The sequence below is a fragment of the Dermacentor silvarum genome, chromosome 4, assembly GCF_013339745.2.
Source record: "Dermacentor silvarum isolate Dsil-2018 chromosome 4, BIME_Dsil_1.4, whole genome shotgun sequence".
In the NCBI taxonomy this organism is placed as follows: domain Eukaryota; kingdom Metazoa; phylum Arthropoda; class Arachnida; order Ixodida; family Ixodidae; genus Dermacentor; species Dermacentor silvarum.
Window position 1 is genome coordinate 1,638,994 of NC_051157.2, and position 23,840 is coordinate 1,662,833.

The 23,840-nt window shown below is 49.3% G+C and overlaps 1 protein-coding gene across 2 annotated transcripts in view; it reads left to right on the forward strand.

Moving 5' to 3' along the window:
• Nucleotides 1–23,840, forward strand: part of LOC119449339 (la-related protein 1-like) — a 147,922-nt gene that overhangs the window by 30,646 nt on the left and 93,436 nt on the right. For both annotated transcript variants that reach the window (XM_049666734.1, XM_037712504.2), the window contains exons 3-6: nucleotides 1,185–1,235; nucleotides 1,297–1,414; nucleotides 1,470–1,526; nucleotides 7,703–7,849. In XM_049666734.1, coding sequence (XP_049522691.1) covers nucleotides 1,185–1,235; nucleotides 1,297–1,414; nucleotides 1,470–1,526; nucleotides 7,703–7,849 — 373 coding nt within the window. The remainder of the gene's footprint in view (nucleotides 1–1,184; nucleotides 1,236–1,296; nucleotides 1,415–1,469; nucleotides 1,527–7,702; nucleotides 7,850–23,840) is intronic.

Here is a 23,840-nt window from a genome sequence, read left to right on the forward strand (position 1 = left end):
TGCAAGTCATTGAAGAAGGAGCGAAAGCACTGCGTTTGATTGCCAATAACTCTTCTGCTGAACGCATTGAAGTACTTTTTGCGGCTAAGTATTTCTCAAATAGTCTATTTTAACTTCAAATGCATTTCTTGACTTCGATAAAATGTGGTTCGAGCTCCCTGTAAGGGTAGAATTCAAATGAAACTGAGGCAGACAAAAAATTTTTTTTTGCACAAAATATTTTGGGAACGCATTGCTTTAAACCTAATAAATGCCCACAATGGTTTTTGATAGGAATTGTAATTTAAAATTAAATTCTTGGCTTTTACGTGCCAAAACCACAATTTGATTATGAGGCACACCATAGTTGGGTACTCCGGACTGATTTTGACCACCTGGGGGTCTTTAACGTGCACCCAATGCACTGTACATGGGCGTTTTTGCGTTTGACCCCGATTGAAATGTGGCCGGGATTCGTTGGCGTGCCCTCTGGCTTAGTAGCACAACTCCATTGCCACTATGCCCCCACGGTGGCTGGAAAGGAATCCTAAAGGGTTGAGTTTCTGGCTGGTGCATTTGGCGTGGAATGACCCAATAATCGGTATTATGTTAGCAGTGCGCACTGTGTGACAGATGCAATGGGGAAGACGCCCACACAGCAAGATATCGGATGCATTGCATCTGCATAAGGTGTAAATGTAAATGCAAGAAAAAATAACTTATCTGTCATCTTAAGAACTTTCTTCTTCCAAGCAAATGTGGGCCCAATTTAGCGAGTGTTTCAACAACGAAAACAACATTTTTTAGCTCTTCCACACTCGTGGCCACTTAGTACCTCCTCCCGAAACCATTCTCGCATCAAGTGTTGAAAATCTTTAGATAGAGGGCGGCACCAAACAGATCAGTTGAATGTGCCCATTTGCCACTGAGAAGAGTATTTGTGCACCTCACAAAGTTTAATGTACATGTCCCATTGTTCTACAAACTGTTTATACAGCTCACATTTACCCCAATGTTTAGAAGTACAGTTGCTGTGAATGGGGGCCTAGTGGTTTCACTTGTGTGCATTGGCTATTTCTCAATCGAGTGGATTATGGAGATGCAGCAAAGTACATGCTGGTCAGCATCAATTCACTGGATGAAAATAATGACTGGAGAGGGTCAAAAGAGAAACATTGTACAAAGGAAGTGACATTTTTCTGCAGGTGGACGAGGAGGAAGACTGGCCCAGCCTTGGACCACCATCCACCACTCAGGTGGGTGCATGGCGCTGTTGGAAATGGGTGTCACTGTAATGACTGGTGCTTGTGCATGCAGAACGAGGCCAGCCACCACAGTGATGATGAGGACTCGGCCAAGGAGAACCGGGACGGTGCAACCAGCACCACGCCTGACTCATCAGCTCGCAACACGCCTCGCTCAGGTCCCCGTAAAGGTGCCCTTTTCATGCATTGCTATGACAGTCGTGTATACTCACCGTTCTCGTGCAGGCAACAAGCAGAAGTGGGTTCCCCTGGACATTGAGCCGGCGAAGCCCCGCAAGCCAGGTGAGGAAGCTTTGCAGCATCTCTGCCCACATAGTTGTCTGGAACATTTGTTGTGCTGGGCTGGCGTGCAAATTCTCAACTCAGCTCTTCCAAGTCCACTTGCAAGAGTTTTGTTGAGAGCCTTTAAAACATCACGCTGACGACAAGGTTTCAAACAAGTTGCCAATAGAACCCTTTCAGATAAACGTTCATCTTGGACGAATGTTCTGCCAGTGTATGTCATTCCACAGCATATTGCAGGAATATGCTCTAGGCGTGTTTGTAGTCTTTGAGTATATCACAGTCCGGACTGTCTGTGTGGTGTAGGGTTTGGGTACCATGGTCTCGGAGTCGGGCGTCACATGAAGGGTGACCGATGCATCTTGAAACCACCAATGCATCTTGAAAATGGGTAGCTGGCCTATGCTATCGGGGCATCACCTAAGTGGGCCCATGCCATCGTCCGTACTTTCATTTTCGGGACAAGAGTTGCTCTCTTGGTGAGGAGTACAAGGTTGAAAGGTTGGAGTAATGCAACAGGAGCTTTATACACACGGGCGAATCAAGGCGAGCTTATGTACAGTTAAAGGCAAACTCGTACTTGTAGGATTTGTGAGCACAGCACATTTTACATCGTAGCACACACTGCATCATTCTTGGAGCACACTACATTCTGTCTAAGCACTTCTATCAGCACGAAACATGACTTCTTAAATAACACTTGTATTCCCCAGATGGCCACGCTAGGGAAACAGTCAAACTGGTCATGTCGTCATCGTCAGATCGGGTGGTTTGTTGTATGTGATTGCGAAACACGAGGAGGAGAAGCGCTCCTTCGTGGGAAGCCTACTCGTCCCAGCAATGACGGGGAGAGGTGAACAACGGAAGGAAAGTCGCTCCCCAAAATGCCCAACCACTTCATGACTGGCTTGATGGGCTGGCATGATGGTAACAACACTTGGCGTCGCCATTTTGCACTATTGTGTGTGCGGTAGGTTTGGTTGTCTTGCGCATCTCCTTTTGATGGGACCATCATGCGAGTTAATATTTTGATAAAGAATGCAGTGATCTGCAATTAGTCTGTTTCCTGTGATTTTTGCTGGTAGGTCATTAATAAAAATTAGAAATAAAACTGTGACCACAAGACTTGTACCTAGTGTAAACTTAAGTTTCCTTATGAGCTTTTTGTGTGATATCAGATTGAATGCTTTCGAGAAATCGAGTAGGGTGAGGTCTGTTCGACTCTATTGATCGATACTAAATGATATGTCGTGGGTTAGTTCCAGTAGTTGAGTGACAGTACAAAGCCTTCTGTAAAAGCCATGTTGATATGATGCCCTCATTTTCTAGAAAAGCAGTTTTATATTTTACTATGATATGTTCAAGACGTCTGCACACGGTACTCGTAAGCAAAATTGGCTTAGAATTGGACAGGTCGTTTTTGCTGGCCGATTTATGTACTGGGACAACTTCTGCCGATTTCCAATCCTTTGGAGGAACAGACGATGAAAATGGCTCGTTGAATATTCTATAAATGTACTTTGCTGTCCATTTTGCATATCATTTCAAAAGAAGCACTTGTCCAGGCCTGACACTTTTTTCGTGTCCAGGTTTAGAAGGTTCAGTACTCCGGCCTCTGTGACGGTCAGAGAGGTTAGTCAGCTATTAATGGTGATGTCAATAGATCTCTCCTGCGGTACGTCACAGCGTGATGTCACTGGCGCACATGTGGTCGCAGAAAACAGTCGCCGCCGGCTTTCTGCGTGGTGCAGATCGCCCAGCAGTCGGTGCAGGTGGGCGCCACGTGGACTCGTGTTTTTATTTATTTTATTTATTTTTTTATTTTTGCGTGAACCTCCACAATTCTCTTGCCAGCCAGATTAGCAATAATGTGTGTCGGAGAACATCGGCGTGTGGTAAACTGTGTGATGAAAATGTGGGGACATGGGCCTTTTTTTACGTGCAAACGTGAACCACGTGATGGTGGTCTGTGATGGATTGTGTGATGAGGAATATTGGCTTTTCCATGGAAGTGTGCCACATTTGTTGTAATGTAAGCGGCGAAAAACAGCGACGATGTCGGCTTATCTGTGCGTGGGGAAACGGACCACATTGTGTATGTGTGCGTGTGTGTGTGCGTGTGTGTGTGTGCGCGTGCTCACGTGGTGTACTACGTGATTAGCAATACATCTTGCTTACGAGACTGTTGACGTGTGTTGCGTGTAATAAAACCAGTTGTAGTGATTGGCGCCGTAATTATTGAACAAGTGAGAATGAATGAGACGCGATGATTAGTGAGCACATTTATTTCGGGGCCATCCGTGCTGTGTGCAGAAAAAAATATGAAAAGAAAAAAAACGTTTGTTTGAGCATAATTTATCGACTGAGAGGTATGACTACAAATAAGCTATATATGTACGATGTTTTGACCTCTGCCGAAGCTGCATGTATACATTTAACCACGGGGATGCCCAAAAGGCAAACCACTGAAATTATCGCAATTTAACGCAGATCTCGCGGGTCTTAAGTAAAACTGAACTTCTTTTTTTCAATATTGGTGTATTCACCTTTATGGCACGGACTTTGTGCCGTGATGATGCGCATATTCATGCAAAAGTTGGGTCTTGTAAAGTTGAGAGCTGTAAAAGAGGCAGCAGATACAGCGAAGTTACCACGCAACGGATTATGTACTTATGTAAGATTTTGCTTTGTACATTCACATGACCGAGACTAATAATTAAAATTAAATTATGGTGTTTAACATCCTTAAGCTGAGCAGCGGCTTATGGGGGGACAGTGTAACGAAAGGCTTCGGATTAATTTTGTCCACCTAGGGTATCTTACCATGCTCCTAAAGCAGGGTAATAAGTTTTTCTGCATTTATCCCTCATTTGAATTTAGGCGCCACTATTTGGTACGGCTCCACTGAGCTGCTGTGTAGTTGTAGACGAAGTTCATCTTGCATATCGTTTAAAGCTACAATGTAAATGGGGCACAAATCAGTACATTCACAACAATGCAATACAAATTTGGGTTCGAAGACCAGTCATTTAGCGAAGTATCACTTTGTCACTGCGAAAATGTGCATCATCTGTGATAATATGTTTGCTTTAGAGGAGTAATAAATTTTTGTGGATGTTTGATCTACAGAAGAGGCACACTTTTACGAAATCACCACATGCTGACTTACGGGAACCAAGCACTCGGTAACTACGCTACGTTGTTGTACCGGTAAAACGGGGACGATTATACTTCCCAAGCACACTTCGTAAATGCTGTCACTTCAAAAAATAGCAATATGCTGGACTTACGATCGCGGCAGTTGATATACAAGCAGCGCTCTTATGCAGAGAGAACAGGGGCCGTATTCTGTAACGCTTCGGTTTTCGAAGGATTCGGTTTGGTGGTGGCGTCACATTGGGGCGGTCCGTTGACGTAATGAAAACAAGTGAAAGGACAGAGACCAATCGGCGCGAAGGTTTATTTTTGTGGCAGTGAACGTCACAAACCGAGTAAAAATATAGCAATTTACGAGCGCTTCTTGGTAAATAAAAATAATTTGTTCATGGTATTGATGAGGTTTACGTTTTTCATCATGAAACGTGTGTGAGTTGTACTGGCGGTGAGTAACTTAACGAATTTTGTTTACTTCGGTTGACCCATTTATGCCGCTAGGTGGGACGTCGTACGCTAACTTCGCGTTGCGGCCAAAATACACACTCAAATTCCTCGCACAGTCGGAGCGCTGTCTCTTTTGAGAATCTGAATTGTCGCCGGAATCCCTCGTCTTTCATCTCAAAGGCGTCTTGTCGACGTCGAGGTTGTCGCTGTCTATCACGGAGGCTCGCTAAAAGCACGATAACAGGCGCCACAGGCACCGCACACGCCGTCCTTTTGCTTCGAGTGCCGCGATCTCGCCCGTGAACACGGCACGCACAGGCTCTGCACACGGCACACCGCGCTTCGGATCAGACCGAAGCAGCGAGCGCGGCTTTGCTTCGTAGCAGACGACAAATTCGGTTTCCGCGTGATTGACATGGGCGTGACGTCATCAAAAAATGCGTTCGCGCCCTGAGGCGATCGCATCACCCAGGCGGCGACCAATCGCTGCACGCAAACCGAATCCTTCGAAAACCGAAGCGTTACAGAATACGGCCCCTGGTTGCATAAACTTTTTTTGCCAACCAGCGCCTGCTTCGAAGGCGCGGCAGAGGGCCCCCCGCAGTAACGTCACGCTGTTTGCAAACAGGGAGAGGTCTATTTGAAGAAGTTTTCCATCGTCAGTCCTAGAAGATAGAACAAAAAGAGTTGTTTAGTGAATTAGCGCTATCTCTATTAGTTTTGGGCGACACTAGAGGATCACTCTATGCCTCAGTAAACGTTTAAGGTAGCTCCAGAACTTGCTCAGCGATTTCCTTAGGAACCCTTTAAGTGTGTTTGAGTAAAAGGTCGACTTGGCTGCCTTTATTTTAGGTTTCATGTCTTGGATAGCTAGGGTAAGATTACTTCGAGATGAAGGCTTAGGTGCAAACTTGAACTTTCTTAGACGCTTGACCTTACGTTTGGCATGAGTCATATCACGTGAATTCTAGAGGTTGTGCTTTCTCGTTTTCCTAACTTTAGAAGGTACTATCGCGCTCAGTATGAGCTACACCGCAGGAGTGCGTGGCCAAGCGCACTGTAAGGTTGTACAGCGGCGCCGATCAGGATGTGTTTTCGAGTTATCAGGGGAGGGTTTGGCTGTTCTTGTGAGTGCGCATCGCCTCCACTTGCTTGCTTTCACCCTCGCCTTCCTTTATTTGGAGAGCCAGGCTAGATATCACCTGTCTTGTGAAGCTCGACTTGTCGAGCACGAAGTTTGGGCGTCAAGCCACGGCGGCAGTTATCATTTTCGAAGCTGGTATCACCACAGGGCTAAGCGAAGCGAGAGCAAGCAAGTGGAGACGATGTGCACTCGCAGGAACAGCCAAAACTTCCCCTGATAACTCGGAAACATGTCCCGATTGGCGCCACTGTACAACCTTACAGTGCGCTGAGCGTGATAGCATACTGAGCGTGATAGTATGTATTTGTAGACAAAATGAAAGATTGTCTGAATTCACGTGCCAATGCGACTGCGCTGCGATGGTGCAGAGTGTTCACATAGCTGCAGGCACTCCTCGTACGTGATGGGACTCTGTAACTGCACGGGCTACAATGCTTGAATGCTGAGTGCATTAACGTCAACATTTGTCCTGAGATGGGTTCTGCCGAATTTTTTTGTCTTCGAACTTTTACCGCGAAAGTTAGGGTTAATTCTGAAAATCTTGGAAAAAATAATTTGCTAGACAAGCTGTCAGGGTTCTGTTGTGTTTGCATGATGAGTACACCTTCCCCAGGACAAAGCCAAGTGTCGGGCCAGGTGATGCCTGTGGTCATTTGGGTAACTAGTAGGTGACCAATGGCAGTGTGGTTTTGAGCCCCCATCCTCCCGAAGCTGAAGCGGACACTCAACCATGCGGCCACAGCTGCAGCTGTATAACTAAAAGTGGATGGAGCAACAGCCGCCGCTATGGCTTAATTGGTATAGCAAAGCATTCATCATGTGAAGAGTTCAACTCCTACCACCAATTTTCCTCCACTTTAATTTCCGCTTTTCCTTATTAATTTGGCATTTTGATTAAAAAACAATGCTAATCTTCCCTGCAGTTTCCTTAGCTCCACTTTCTGTCAGTGGTGTCTAACAATAACAACAAAATATTTAGTCTGTTAGTTGTCATGATGTTTTTTGTTTTTTTCTTTTGCAAAGCGGCATAGTTACCTAGTTTGTGAATAGCAAATATGTTTTGTGTACATTTGATGTGAATTTATTTTTAAATTGATGCTTACAGTCGATTAAAGCTGTCCCATGTTTTACAGAAACAATAAATTGGGCAGGTACAATTTGTTAACATTGTTGACATGAAACGATAGCTTCAAGGTGTAACATGGCGTTGATGTGGAGTGAGAGGCAGCAAGTCAACATGCCAACATTTCTACTGGTGTCAATCCGAAGCAAGGCGACATACCGAGCCAAATTACCTAAGTGTGTTCCAGCTTGTTTAAACTGCCTCCACATCGATGCTGAATGAAGCAGCAACTGTTGCTCGATTCCGCGCCAAAGGCCACAAAGAGCTCTGAATTGTGAAAGTGGGCGAGCTGAGCTGCTCTGTGTGCAGCTGGACACGAGGCCCGGCCTGGAAGCCGGCCGATGGAAGGAGCGGAACGCCGAGGTCGCAGCTTCCGTGGACGGCAGCGAGGAGGACGGTCTAGCCGGCCCTGGAGCAGCACCCCACGTCCCCAGCCCAGCTCGCTCAGCAGTCGGGGTGAGTACAGTGCGGTGGCACTGTGCATTGGTTGTGTGCAGGGGCCAAAGCCTGCTATGGTAACATAGAAAGCATGTTGTGGGTGACAGCTGTCAAGTCTGCAAATGTCACTGTTGGTAACAGCCATACGTTTCTCAGGTGTACAGACACAACACTCTGCAAGTATGAAGGGTCGTTCAAACAAGATTCACAGCAACCTGCTTATATCAACATTTATAGTGCACGGCAAGTTTCATGCCTTGTGCGCATGTATTTTCCCTGGCTTCACATCATAGTTAGATTTGCTATGAGCATATGCCAATTCATCGGCCATGAATAGGGTCCTTCGTTATTGGTATTATGCTTTTTGAAATTCGGGAGGGGGGGGGGGGTCAAAATCAAATGTCATTTTTAAATAGGTAAATTGGGGAGAAATTGGGGTTTTTGTTTGCTCCTAAAAAAAAGCAATTAACCCTTTAACCGCCAATTTAACTTTCGAAAAACGTACCTATATCGCCAATTTTTTTTAAGTAGTCATAATTTTTTCCATGCAATTCTGATTCTGAAAATAAATGTTACATCATTGATTTCTGTTTAGAATTAGCACACCGAGCAGCAAAGTACGCTGCTGAATAATGGTTCGTCTCCGTGACGATTAGGTCAATGATTCCCCAGCTGAGAATGTAATTCTCGTCAGTGGGCTGACGTAAGATTCCGGGCACTGAGGAGAAGGGAAACCGCGGAGGCGCAGGTGGCGGGTTATCGGTGTTCACGCGCTGCCACACACGTGCACTGCTCAGTGCGTTACCGTCGTCGTCATCTGAAGCAATATCCAGGGTAAAGACAACGTCGGAGTCGCTGTCGGACACAAATTCCATGTCGTCAGTAACGCTGCTTTCCGTATTGCTCCAAGAAGCACCTCTTGTTCTTGGAGCATCGCCGCCACCGGCATCCTTCTTGCGAAGTGCCATTATGAAATGACTGTTGCCAGGCTTAAAACACGCACGAAAGGCACGAAATGCGGTTTTTCATAGACAACTACCGCCATCTAGGGTTGAAAATTGCAAGCAAAGCAATTGATGGACCGTGATGCGCCTTTGGCAGCGGAAGGAGCGGAAAATCGGGCCGAACGAGTATGACTCAGTGATATTGGTACAAACTCGTGTGACGGGTACAGCTCGGGGTTGGTGGCTAAAGGGTTAAAGGAGCACCATAGGCATATAGCAAGTCAATGAAGACTGTTAAAATGCCATTCACGATACCTCACAGCACTTATTTCATGGCAAGAAAAGACTTATTTCCAGAGAAAATCCCGTTGAAAGGGCCACATAGAGCAATTCTAATCGCCCGCCACGAGTGAGGTAGTGTCATCACCATCCTTCCGTTAAGTAAACCGCGCCCGAGAGCTGACGCTACTTACGCGAAAGTGCTGCCAGAAACCAAGCAAGGACATCGCATAGACACGGCATTTCCTGCTGCTTGCAATTAGAGTGAAACCGACTTATACCGGTTTTACTAATAATATATTGGATACAACAATGAGCAGCCGATGCACAATTGACTTTTGTATGTGTTATGTGGTGAAATAAACCGTTTACTGCAATGGTCCCATGTCGCATTTTAGATTATAACAATTAAATTTGACTATGGGTGCGTGTGCAAAAAAAAAAAAACATCCTTGGGCAAGAAAAAAAAAATTACACCAGCCACTTTGTGCCATCTGGTTTTGTGCCCTGTCCTAACATTCTTCGACCTTGGGTATGCTTCAGTTTCATAGCTCCGCCTGGGAGGTGGCCGAAGTGGCGGTTGTGCAAACTAGTAGCGCTGCGATTGTCACTTTAGCCACTTCTGCTTTCATCTCGGAGGTGCTGCTTTGTCTGTCACTACTGACGTTGTGTTGTTGGTTTTCTTGGTGAAAAGTTTTGTGGAGAAGCATCATAAAAGGAAGTTATGCGGTCCTGCTTTGCCTGCAGCTGCTACGACTGCAGAATGTTTAAACACAGAAACACATGCTATGCCAAAAGGAAGAATGCCTCGCAGATAAGTGCCAAGTATGTGAACATTATGTTGAGGATGACGATAGATATTTTTAAATGTTATCCTTGAAAACAGATATATTGATTCTTTGGGAGAAATATGGACGCTGGTTCCTGGCTCGATTCTACAACTTAATTTTTCTCATTCTTCAGGAACACATCTCAAAGCTAAAAAATGTTATGCAAAAGTGCAATTCGTCAAGAGAAGGAGTTCGAGTGTTGGCAGGCTCTTCGGCAGAAGCTTGCAGTGATGCGCTTCAGGTTCAAACCAATTGTGCTTGGTATATTGTTGTGCTTGCCTTGAAAATATGCGCTACTGACTGTGACCAACAAGCTCACGACCGCGACTTTGCCTTCTGTACTCTGAAGCTTGATTTTATTGAGGAACGGGGGTGACGCCACACAGGAGCGATAGGTGGCCATCTTTTGAGTCAACGAAACTGTTGTCCGTGAATTAGTATCGCACTGAATATGCTGCATAAAAGGCCATAACGAAATCCACAAAATGCTATTTGTAATGGCCATACTATCCTCAAAAGCGCAATTGAATCATCCTTAGAGAAGCTGACAGCTTTGAAATGAAGGGCAGGTGTGCATAACATCACTGAAGTAGAGCTCCAAGTTGGGCTAGTTGGTTGACATGCATGGTATATTTTAACTGTGCTAACCCACATGGATGTCTTGTCTGCCTCGTCTTTGTCCGTGTGGGTTAGCGCAGTTAAAATATACCATGCATGACATCAAGCCGAAGTAAAATGGCGACATATAAGATCGTATGTGCGCCGCAAACAGTGTAGTGCATATTACTTACAAAAGCATGTGAACTGTCACACACCCGTGAATGAGGCGCCAACGCCGGGCTAAATTCCAAAGCCAACTTATCAGCTTCCGAAAATAACCCCACTAAAACACGGACAATTAATAAGAGGCCTCCTGGTGTGTCAGCGAACGCCGGTTGAGATCCAGTGCCCAGAGTTGTCAAAGCACAACAAAATATTCTGACACTCTTACGTGCGCTCTGGGTTTACACCTCAAAAGGATTTGGGGCATCCAAGAGGTGTGGAGGAAGAAGACGTGTGGCTAGCTAGCTGAATCTCAATCGGCACTCAGCTGATCCAGGCCGTCGCGACTCACTCTACTTGGCATATTAATAAACGCCTTTTCTTGGCGTAACAGAGTGGTGGAGTGTGCTGGGTACGACACTACGTACCACGGAGCCACAACATCTCGATCTTCGCCGGAGCCGCCGTCTTGCCGGTCTCTCGCCAACGACGTTCATCATGTCTCAGGACGGAAGTGGACAAACGCCAGCGCCAGGTGTTCAAAGGTCAATGCCAGTTCGACCATTGCAGCACTACATGGAACCACGCTCGTTCGCGGGAAAAGCGGGCGAAGATGTCGATGAGTGGCTGACGCACTACGCACGGGTGAGCCGCTACAACCGTTGGGACTCTGTCACTCAGCTTGAGTATGTCGTACTGTTTCTGAGTGAAACAGCGCTGATGTGGTTTGAAAATCACGAAGACTCCCTGACAACGTGGGAGTGCTTCGTTGAAGAAATTAAAAAGTGTTTTGGAGACTCCTACGCCAAACAGAAACGCGCGGAGCGAACCCTAGCTCAAAGAGCTCAGACTCCTGGAGAAACGTGCACTACGTACATCGAAGAGATCCTCAAGCTGTGCAAAATAGTGAATTCACAGATGTCGGAGGAAGACCGAGTTGGACATCTCCTTAAAGGAATTGCTGAAGATATTTACAATTTCCTTATAGGCAGGGAACACGTTGATTCCGTCTCAGATGTCGTACGTCACTGCCGTACGTTTGAGACATTGAAGACTCGTCGCATTGCGCCAAAATTTGGACGACTGGCGAATGTGACAACCGTTGCCAGCGTCGATGAGAGCCCGTCCGCCGATCTTTCATCCAATATATGGCAGATTGTGCGTGAAGAACTGCGGCGACACGAGGTACTTGCGTGCAGCATCATGCAACAACCTGCTGTCTATTCCCCGCAACACACGGCGCCTGCAGCATCGTGCGCTCCGTGGCAACCGTCGGTGTGTGTCACGGACATCACCCACAGAGGAGCTCTATGGCCTCGTGAAGGCACATTTACGCCCGAACAACGACGAGAACACCCTCGCCCCGGCAGGTTTCCACGCAGACCGACTGTTCCTCCTGTTCAGCAGGTTCAGCCACTTCACTCGGTCACACGACCCCCCACGGCTGAGCGCTTCGAGGAGCCGTTCATCGATCGTCGTTTACCTGTGTGCTACAGCTGTGGCGACTTGGGCCACATTGCCAGGTACTGCAATCGCCGCCAACCACCGAGGTTCGACCGATCTACAATGTCAAGGCGGTACCGCGATCCATTTGATGAAACGTAGTCACGATCGTACACAGATCCAGGAAGCAACCCTCGCAAGCACCTGGTGACGCTGCGGAACCGTTCTCCAGCATCCGATCGCAGCCTGACACCACCACCCGCTCCTCGCATAAGCCGGTCGCCGTCTCCGCGGCGTCGCTACCCATCACCACCTCCGGAAAACTAGTCAGCGTGTGGCCGTTGGAGGTGCGGTCGCTGGACAATCTTCGATGTCGACAGAGATACCTCCACCCATTTGTATGCTTAAGAATAAGGTGTCTGTACTGATTGACGGAGTTTCAACAATGGCCTTAGTGGACACGGGAGCAACAGTTTCAGTGATGAGTCTTGTATTTAAAAGCCTCCTAGGACGAAAAGTGATGTTTCGCTGGGCCTGGGCTGATACGTTTCGTGGAGTGAGTGGGGAGTTCTTACACCCTGTCGGGGTTTGCAATGTGGACGTTGTCTTGGGCGGTCAAATCTTTAACGCGGAGTTCGCAGTTCTGTCTCATTCTACGCATGACATAATCCTGGGCCTTGATTTTTTGAAACTGTGTGGTGCCACTGTCGACTGCAGAACAGGAGAAATTAGTGTAGATACGAGCTTTTCGGCCGCGTTTACGGAAGGCCCACCAAATCACGAAAGTGTGCTTTGTGTATCCAGTGATACAGTAGTGCCTCCGTTGTGTGCTGCGTGTCTTTCCGTCACCTGTTTCCTTCCACCGACGTAACGTTTGACGCTACCGTGGAGCCCATTCATCTGAGCTGCATCAAGAGGAATGTGCTGATACCGTATTGCACGCTGTCAAACTTCAGGGATCGGCCTAAGGGTACGGCCACGCTAGCGGCAAAAACGCGCGGCAACGCGTCATGCAAAAGCGGCAGGAATCGGGGGTTTTGCGGCGTGCCGCGCGAAATGGGTTCGAGACCGATTTCTGCGGCAAATGCCGCGTGCCGCGAGATGAACCAATCAAGAGCGACGAGGGTGTTGTCACGGAGCCATCACAACCGGACTGCCGCCGGTCCGCGCCGGGTTTTCAATCGACGATTGTCGTCTCTCGCATGAAACAAAGCGCTCGCGGTGTTGCTCGCGCGTGCGGAGAGTGCGGGAGATCTTATCCCGCGCGGCGAGACACGCGTGCCACGGTGGCCTCGCAGCAAGGCGTTGACGCGCGGCAACTTGCTGCTCACGGCATGGCGCGCGCGTTTTTTGCCGCTAGCGTGGCCGTACCCTAAGCTGGTGCCGGGCCGGCTGGACCGGCGACGTCGGCACCCACACCGGCAAACGCTCGCTTCCCAATAACGGCAGAAAACGAAACTTCAAGGAGGCTAATCTGTGCCGAACCGGCGGTGCCAGCGGGCGCGCACAGAGACAGTCGAAGGTGAGGGAGCTGCGAGCGAGTTGAGAAAGAGGGCGAGGGGAGCCACCGAAGCCACTGCCACCGAAGCGCCGCAGTTGCCGAGGCCAAATCCACTTTCCTGCCGCCCTCCTCCCTCACCTTCGACGGTCTCCACGCGGGCCCCTGTCGCCAACATGGCGCCGTCTGCTCCCTGAAGTTTCGTTTTCTGCCGTTATCGGGAACCGAGCGTTGGCAGGCGTGGGCGCAACTCGCTATGCGCTTGCGTGCCACAAAATTGCACAACTTGCACCATTTGTTAATCTTGCTATGGTGCTCGAATACTTCAAAAATACGTCCTTCCGTTAATTCGAACTTCTTTTAATTCGAACAAATTTTCGGGCCCCTTCGAGTTCGAATTATCGAGATTCGACTGTATTTATGTAAAGACGTTGCTAGGCGAGAAGGTGGTAAAGACTTCCGACGCTGCTCGACGAGCGTCCCGTTCTGATCTCGTCTAAAACCTCCGAGCTGCTGCCAGACACGGGCAATAGTCGCCAACACCGCGCGCTTTTGGTGTGAACGCGGGCGAAACGCCGCCAGCGTCGACAACAGTTCTGCGCGTTGCTGGTTCTGCTACATGTCCAAGTTTATACAGCTGATAAAACTACTATCCTTACTCCGTACAGCTCTCTACTAATTTGCTATCGTAATTGATGCTTCACCTTTTGGGTGAGACTGCAAAATTTTTTTGTTTTGTTTTTCTTTTAGTATTTTCATTCTGGGCCTTTGATAAAACAGAAATATGCCATGGTGCTAGAGTGAAAATTATGATGTGCAAGCAGACGTTCAGGGCGTGATTTATATAAATAATTAGGCAACACTGAAACGGTCCGGTGAACAGCTGTGGAGATGGGTTTGCACAAGTCTTACCCTATGAGCGACGGTCAGGAAAGGGCACGACGCTCCTCCACTCCGCAACGCACAAAGGCGTTACGGCAGGGTTCGTCGACTTTACGACACGGCGCACAGAAGGCTCCGGAGTCAGATCGCCAACAAACACGGGTTTATTCACCCAAGATACAGCTCAGTGCTACAGTCACGGCGCTTACGGGCCAAGGCTCGCCGCAAGACCGATCGAGTACGCGCGCCCGCTGCGCTAGGGCTAACCGGGTAGCGGTCCGCCAAGTGCGATAACGAGGAGTCGCGAGAACAAAGGTCTCATGTAACCACCTCGTTGCGAGCCTGTGAGCCTCTCGCGGCGAGGAAGCGCTCAGCGGACGAGAGCACGGGTGGAGAGGGTCCCCGGGGCCGCCGCGCGGGTGGCCAATCAGGGCGCGTCCCGGTGACGTGTTCTCGCGGGGCAAGTCCAATTCCGGGGGGGAGAAGCACGGTTTGCGCGGGAAAGTAAGTCCGGCGCGCTAGCCGTGTCCGCCATGTTGCCGTTATGGCGGCGGTTCCCGGGGATCGAGCTAAGCGCCACGCGCGAGCCGGGGGACGAGGCGCGGGAAGGCACCTCGATCCCCACACAGCAAAGCAGAGTGAGCACGAGCACCAACAACACTCTTCGTCCTCGTCTTTCACTTGCGTCTGTGTTTGTCGATACAATTACCCCCTGGTGAAAAGGGAGCCAACTTGGTGACCGAAGGAAACTTCAATACCGGTGGGTCATAGTGCGGTTTCAGCCGTTCCACGTGAACCGTGTCACGGCCATGGCGCCGTTGGTCCGCAGACGGCTGAGGGGACTCAATGACTTAATTCACAGGGGACGTCTGACGTAGAACCCGGAAAGGACTGTCTTACTTAGGCAGCAGCGTTGTGGAAAGGCCAGGAGCGGAGAAGGGAACGCGGAGCCACACTAATGTGCCAAGTGAATATGACAACGAAGAGGAGCTACGGTCGTGACGCAGTCTTTCTCGCTGGCCTGGTCTTGCGAGGTAAGGAAGCGCGCGAGCTGACTGCATTTCTTGGCATAGGTGGCTACTTCAGATAGAGTCGTGGATTCGGAGGCATCGGGGCGATATGGGAGGATAGTATCCATGAAGGAGGAAGGCTCACGGACGTAAAGAAGGAAGAATAGGTAGAATCCTGTGGTAGACTGAGTGGTGCTGTTGTAAGCGTAGGTAACGAAGGGTAAAATCTGGTCCCAATTGGTATGGTCAGCGGAAACGTATATGGCAAGCATGTTGCCTAGTGTACGATTAAAGTGCTCAGTCATGCCTTCGGTTTGGGGATGATAGGCGCTGGAAGTGCTATGAACTTCTTGCATTCACGTAGAAGGGCTTCAATGGCTTCAGAGAGGAAGGAACATCCGCGATCGCTCAGTAGCTCACGAGGCGCGCCGTGCTGAAGAACGAGGTTATGGAGGATGAACAAGGTCACCTCACGTGATGTGGCAGACTGAAGCGCTGAAGTTTCGGCGTAGCGCGTGAGGTACCACATGACTATTACCCAGCGGTAGCCATTTGGAGTATTCGGAAGGGATCCGTACAAATCAATTCTGATGCGGTCGAAAGGCCGGGTGGGACAGGGCAGGGGTTGAAGTGGGCCAGTCGTCGCGTAAGGTGGGCTCTTGCGGCGTTGGCACTCTGAGAACGAGCGGACGTACTGTCGAACGAGGCAATACATTACACACCAGTAGTACCGAAGCCGCAGACGTGCGTAGGTCTTTAATGCGCTGGCATGGGCACATTGCTGGTCCGCATGAAAGGAGGCACAGATGTCGGAACGTGAATAGCGAGGAATCGTGAGCAACCATTTACGACCCTCAGATAGGTAATTGCGGCGGCACAGAAGTCCATTGCGGAGGGTAAAGTGACGAGCAGTTCGTCGAAGCGTGCGGTTAGTGGTATGCGGCGATGGCTCGGACAGGAACTCAAGGAGTGCGCTATCCAAGGATCCAGGCACTGCTCAGATGGCATGTCGGCATACGTAAGCGACGAAGAATCGTAGCTGGGGACAGATGCAGCTCCAGGCTCATGGGCAAGTGGAGAGCGGGAAAGGGTGTCGGCATCTGCATGTTTACGGCCAGACCTGTAGATGATGCAAATGTCATAGTCTTGCAAACGTAGTGCCCAACGAGCCAGGCGATCAGATGGGTCGTTGAGGGAAGACGGCCAGCACAGGGCATGATGCCCAGTGCTGGCCGTCTCGCGCTTGTGCGAGACAACACGCATCCACGCATCCAGTACCTGGTGCGACATTCCAAGGATGAGTGCTTCGACGAAAACGGAAAACGGGTGCGCGTTACAATCGAGGGCACATTAGAATCAAGTAAATACAGTAAGCGTTTCTTTTTCGAATTTTCGTGCCGAACCTGCATATAACGAAATCCTCTTTATAACAAAGTTTTTCGGGAATTTGGCAATTTTGTTATATCCAGGTTTAACTGTAGTGCGGTACCGCTTATAGTGCAGATATTCGCGACTCCGGCGACTTACGTTATAAGCGGTCTACACTGTAGTTGAAATTAGCCAGACCTGACGGCTATGACAACGATAAGCAGGGGGGCCAAAGTTTAATTCCTTTGCACATGGCCGCGACCGAGCGTGAGCAGACTATAGTCGGCTTCTTCCGGAAGTACCTACTTATTATTGAAATGCGAAAACAGATTTTCGCTTACTTTGGCCTGTTTAATAATATTAACTCTTTCTGTACCATTCCCATTGGGCATCGTCAGCTCGCTATCAATAGCTTGAAACGCCACTTTCAAGACCTTCTGCGCCGCTCATGAACACACTGCGCCATCGGACATGAAGGAGGAGAACTATAATTTTGTTTTATAAGCAGTCCGCTTTGGTGGTAATTTTTGAACACGCTCCGAACTTTCGCGATCATCAAGTACAAAGCAAAAATGGCTGCCCCTAAGAGCGGCACACGCGCTATGAAAGATCGCAGATCTTGTGATTGTGCTGCGTCTGCGGCTGATTTTATTGATGGATTATGCAGCAGAGAGTCTGAAGCTGCTTCTTTTCCGTCGGACTTTGACTCTGAGAGTGACGATGGCGCAAACCAGACCGGAACATTGGCGGCTGCAGCCCGACATGCCCGACGTGCTTGCAGTTAAACTTTTGTAGCGGAATACCTGTTCAACGAAAAATTTTGATTTATTCGGAGATAGTGCCTATTAGACGGCAATACATTTTTGTATATCTCATAATTTTATTTAAATTTTTTTCTTAGTACATACAAACTTGTATTTACAAACTTTGTTCAATTGTTCAGTTTTATCCCACATTATTGATTTTGGCAATTTATATTTTTTTTTATGACATACGTATCGTTATTAAAACTTTTATGCGTGATAAGTGCATTCATTCTGCTTTTAGTTTATGTATTGCATAAAATATTGAGTGCAGTAGTTTTTTCAGAAAAAAAAAATCTGGCGTAACCTACAAAAAACGCCTATTTTTCCCATGGTAGGCAAAGAGTTAGCTTTGTCAATAAATATACACAGTAACAGTAGGAAGAAGTGCACTGATCCAAACACCCTTCTTGATTGACGTCAGCTAGTGGCCAATAGCAGCCACATTTTCTGGATGCTTTATTATGAAATAAAGCATCCAGAAAATAGTGAGGAGCAGGCTGCTGTTGAAAAGGGAGTGTTTGAGAGAAAGGTGGCTTCATGCTAGTTTCCGAAATTTACGCTTCCGGCCAAATAGAACGCTTCCCTCGTGTGTGCAGAATACAGTCATGTTCTGCTGGTAGTAAAATATATCACAAGCTGAAATAAAAAATGGTGGATGCGCTTGGAGTTTCGAAATGACAGGAGGGTATTGGAAACGGGAGCCGTTTTGAAAGAGCTACACGACACCGTACTTCGTTGTTTAGATGGACGTTTCTAACGGAAGTTTGCAGCTAGGTGCAGGAATGCACCGGGAACAAAAGTGACACTGAAAATCTGGTTTTCGGACCAAAGTGTTGCTGAATTGGTACTGCTGACGCTACCTTACATGCAGTTCATTTTTGAGCATTTTTAAGGGCGAGTCCATGTATAACTACTGACTTAACAATTTTTCGCGGAACTCTAAAGTTTGTTATAAATAGGTTCGACGGTATGTCATTTTCTACCATGTTCCAGCGCGCTATCATGCTTTTTGATCCGCTCGTGTCTACCTCAGTGTTCATGTGGCACTGACTTATCGCTAGTCTGATGCCATCTACCGGGTACGACAGTGCTGGTCCATGAGTTGGGCCAGCTTCTCCAAATCTGCACGCACCGACGGTAGCAGGAGCAGCCAGAAACAATGCATGTGTTCTCGTGCACAGCTCGCAAGATCGTGCACAGAGCCAAACGAAACGAATGCAACACCTCGTGGGCTCACGCGTGAGACTGTCACCGGGAGAAAAAAGAAACGGAAAGGCGGGGACAGTCCGATGCCATCCTCCGGCTTAGGTATGGGAGAACGCAGAGAAGGAGTTTTGCTTGCGGAGCCTAGACTAGGCAAGTGGCGAGTGTGTCTATGTTGGCAGCGAAGCTCACTTCCTGAAATCATAGGTTCAAGACACTTCACCTATTGAAATCTCTGCAAATAATGAACCTATCTGTAAAATTCTTCTGGTAGAACGCTCCCTAGTGGGCACGTAACAATGTCCAGTGTTTAACCAAAATTTGCTGTGACCTGGGGGGGGGGGGGCCTTTAACAATACGCAGTGGTGTCATGTTGGTGCAATGCAGCACACGAGGCAACCGCTGCCGTGCAGCAGAAGTAGTGCCCAGCACCCATCATCTTGCAATGCTGACGCAATGAGCAACACCTCTCTTTATTACCTTAAAAGTGCCGTTCGGGGTATTACATAACGGGTGGTTAGCGTGCACATGGTTAAACGTGGGTGATTACGGTGAAATGCAAGTTGAAACAGTTTCCAGAAATTCTGAGCAACATTGCAGTGACGGTCTTTCCACTCTTTAACTGCCTAAGAAAAAAATGGAGCTTGAAATCTGATGATTCGTGTGCGAGGACGAGCAACTTGCAGTTAATGGCCAGTGTGCTGTGATATGCATGAAGAAGGTAGTATGATGTAGTGAGGCTGATTCAGCGAGCTGTAAAAAAATTGGTGATAGAGAGAGTGTGGCAGAGTGGCTACGAAAAACAAGAGCTCTCAAGCCGGATTCTGCTTTTAACAGTTGTGGGAATCCTCGGGTCCCATAACCGCCGCACGGGCAGCGAACGTCGCGTCAAGCGCATGCGTGCCAGGGAGAGTTGGGAGAGGGGAAACTCCATCGGCGGGCGGCGCGCGGGAATCGCAAGCGCTATCAGCGCCACCGGGTGGGTCACGTGAGATCCCGCTGATATCGCCCGGGTCTCTTTGGTCTCCAGCAAGCGGCGACGGCGGAAGTCTCCGCCTTCGCTCCCGTATTCCCGCACGTGGTTAGTCAACCGCGTTCTTGCCGCGGCAAACGCCGCGGCAAGAACCGACATAATATCCCGACATTTTGGCGTTCCCAACGAGGGGCAAGCTCTTGGAAAACCGGACGACGATCGGTTCGGTACAAGGAGGCTTTGTCCCGACTAGCGTTAGGCCTCACCCAAAGGCGTGATTGCTAGCTACATTGGACATGTGCTTTCTTGAGTGCGAGTTAACGCTGCACCAGTGCCACCGAACTCGTGTAGACGCTGAGATTTGCAGCAAGTTTTCTCCTTAGAGTACGCCCGAAGCGAGTGAGTGCAGCAGCCGATGCGGTGGTCGATTTTCCCTGTACATATGTAAGTAGCCTCCTTTCTGTATCTTTGGCTCTGGGAGCTGGGCTCCGGAAACGCTGGCTAGGACGTCAGCGGGGCGCAGTCCCAGGAGTCTGCTCGAAAGCTGCTTGTTGAGCAGCGAGCGGGGACCGCTTAGCTAGGCCTGCATCTCCTCGCGGCAGCTCATTGGAACCCTTTATGGGTCTTTTGTGGCATTGGTATCCGTCATGGACGCGATTAGGCCTAAGGCTCTGCGGAGCTGCCGGTCGCATGTTCGAAGGCTACCATGCCGCGACATTTAGCGGGTGCAACCGTATTCGCTAGTTCCACTATACTTGCCCGAGCGGAGAAACCTCGTTCGAAATAGAAAGCTTATTTTGTTCAGATGAATTCAATATTTTGCTGCCGGAATAACCGAAATCTCGGGGGACCAGAGAGCGCTTTGTTCATACCAGCATCGCACACTTTCGCGCTGTATCGGACCGGAAAAATTCGGTCGAAGCGAATAACTTCATTCAAACGAATTGGATTGTTTTTCTTTCTCGTTGCCGCATAAAGCTATGCGGTAGACGGGTGGTTCAGCATCGTGTCAGACGGCCGACGCTGCGGCGGCCTCTACTGCCTTAATTCTAAGTGTTTGTGGAGTGCATTTGAGCGACTTTGCAGAACGAGTGAAGCCGCCTGGACTTGTTATTGCTGCCATCGTCCACGTCCCTGCCTGCTGTCTCGCCCTCAGATTGCAGCGGAGGCCCCTCCCTGTTCGCGGCCCGATGAAGTAACACATGGCAGCCACAATGAGGGAGGCCCACCATCATACACTCCCACGAGGATGCGTCGGTGCGAGGTTCATCAAGCCGGCGCGCGCGCCGCTTCGCGAAAGTCCTGACCCGCAGTTCCCGGGTGGATATTGCGGCGCGCATCTTGAGGGCAAGCCATCTTCAGCCCCCGTCATCGTCAACCACTGTGACGGCTGCCACATGTGGGCGGCCGCCACACAGGACTGTGCTGCCTATCAACATGGATTCGGACATTTCCTGCCGGAGTTTACCATCGCATCTGCCCGGATACTTTGTCAATGCCGTCGTTCCAGCGATTTCTCCGCCGTAGAGCTATATTTAAGGGTGGAGGGATGTGGGAATCCTCGGGTCCCATAACCGCCGCACGGGCAGTGAACGTCGCATCAAGCGCATGCGTGCCAGGGAGAGTTGGGAGAGGGGAAACTTTCCTTCCGCGGGCGGCGCGCGGGAATCGCAAGCGCTATCAGCGCCACCGGGTGGGTCACGTGAGATCCCGCTGATATCGCCTGGGTCTCTTTGGTCTCCAGCAAGCGGCGACGGCGGAAGTCTCCGCCGTCGCTCCCGTATTCCCGCACGTAGTTAGTCAACCGCGTTCTTGCCGCGGCAAACGCCGCGGCCCCCCCCCCCCCCCCGTATTCCCCAGTTGGTAAGTCGGAAGCCCTTCTTTACCTAGTGTATTATTCTCTTCGAGGGAACCCTCAGCGATGTCAACTATAGCTAGCTGGCCTGCTCGAAGTGTTAGTTGCAGTCGTAATAAATGCTTTACGAGTGTACACGTGGTTGTCGTCTATCGTTTCTGCGAGCTTGTACCGGACCGCGGTTGATGCGCAGGCATGCGCCAACTGCGGGGCTTGGTGTGCCGAGGCAGAGGGCCGTTGGCATCCCCCCATATCCCGACACAGTGAACTGCCGATGTCATATATATATATATATATATATATATATACACACGACGAAACAATGAATCTAGTTGTACGATTCTGTACTGATTTAAGTGCACCGATGATATCGGGGGCGAGCTCCACCACTGGAAAAGCTGGCGCCACCGTCGACGTGATGTGGTATGAGGGATCACATGGACACAGTGGCCGCATTGTCTGCTTCGGAAGCGCCGAAGGGAGCTGAAAACGAAAGTTTAGTCCCACCTGCGCTACGGTTCTGATTAAGGGGGGATGTTTTCCCGCTTTGGGTGTCTGCTTGACAACACTTGAAAGCACTATAATAGGTAGGGGCTGCCTTTGAAGGCGTCCGGCATGGTAGGCTAATGCTCGGTACCGCAGTGCTGGACACGTACGCAACGGAGCCTGGTGTCAGCCTTCACACGTACCCGCAGGCCAAGAAGCTGCTTGTAGCTTGGATTGCGAAACTTAGAACCGGCAAGCAGCCATCAGCTACAATTCGGGTATGTAGCAAGCACTTCCGCCAGAAAGATTTCTGCAACGGCGTTGGGCCCGGCTGCGATGTTCGGTGAGTAGCAGAAAGCGCGCACTGAGAAGCTCGCTCGCACGCACTGCCCGGTTAATGTCATGAAGATTTGGTCTATGACCTTGCTGATGCTAGATACTGGCAAGTCCACCGGAATGGAAAGGGAATGGTAAAAAGCACATTAAGAAAAGGCATGGCATATGCTCATGTTTGGGTTAGCACCAAACAACTAATTTACTGGATTAAGAAAAGGGAAGCAGTGAGAAATTGCTTGCTGAGAAGACCTATAAACGTACAGTGCGATGCAACTTGAAGAATAATGATATTTAAACTTCCAAGAATTTAGAAAGAAAAAATTGAACCGTTGCGACGGCACATCACAGGTTGCCGTAGGCTTCGAAGTCTTAGTTATAATGAAATTATGTTGAACTGCTCTGATGGCGTCCACGCAACAATGGTTGCTTGTGTATTGTCAAATGCTCATATGCTGCGGCCTAAAGCTCGCAGCATGGTGCAAAAACGCACCCGCAGCAAAAGTGAAGCATTGTGTGCGGACATGCACGCGCAGTCGGTCGCCGCGAACCCGTACGATCGCTGCATTGAGTCTTCATTCTGTTATGCTCCATGTTGCTATACAGACAGCACACTATAAGAACATAGTCTGCTCTCAGCGATTGCCTACCGTCCACGCAAGAAGCTGCTTCGGGGGACTCCATCACGGCGACCGCGCGCAATGGGCATTTGCTGTTCGTATTCGGTAAAGAGATAGTGTCTGTAAACCATTCTGGTGTTTTCTGTTTGCCCAAGATTATTATTTTGACAGCAAGAAGCTTCCCTCGTTTGGAAAGTATTTACAGAAATGTCCAGGAGGGCTCCCGCGGGGTATTTTTATTGAGCGCCGACAGCCAAACCTATGAGGAGTGCGCCGCGTTATCCCTCATACTACGCAAGCGAGGCGCTTCCGACAGATGGCAACTCCGTAACTCCTTGCCCCCAATATTTTTGCTGGGTAGTAGCTGCCAATTTCAGTTTGGCACAGCACTGGCAGCAGCATTACAGGAGTCACACCTAAATGGTACGTACCTTGAGCGCCGGGGTAGCTCAGTCAGCTAAGGCGTTGCGCTGCTGAGCACGAGGGCGCGGGATCGAATCCCGGCCCCGGCGGCCGCATTTCGATGGAGGCGAAATGCAAAAACGCCCGTGTGCTTCGTTGTAGTGCACGTTAAAGAACCCCAGGTGGTCAAAATTAATCCGGAGCCCTCCACTACGGCGTGCCTCATAATCAGAACTGGTTTTGGCACGTAAAACCCCAGAAAGAAGAAGAAGAAGAAGAGTGTGTATGCAAATCGCTATTGTGAATACCAGGTGG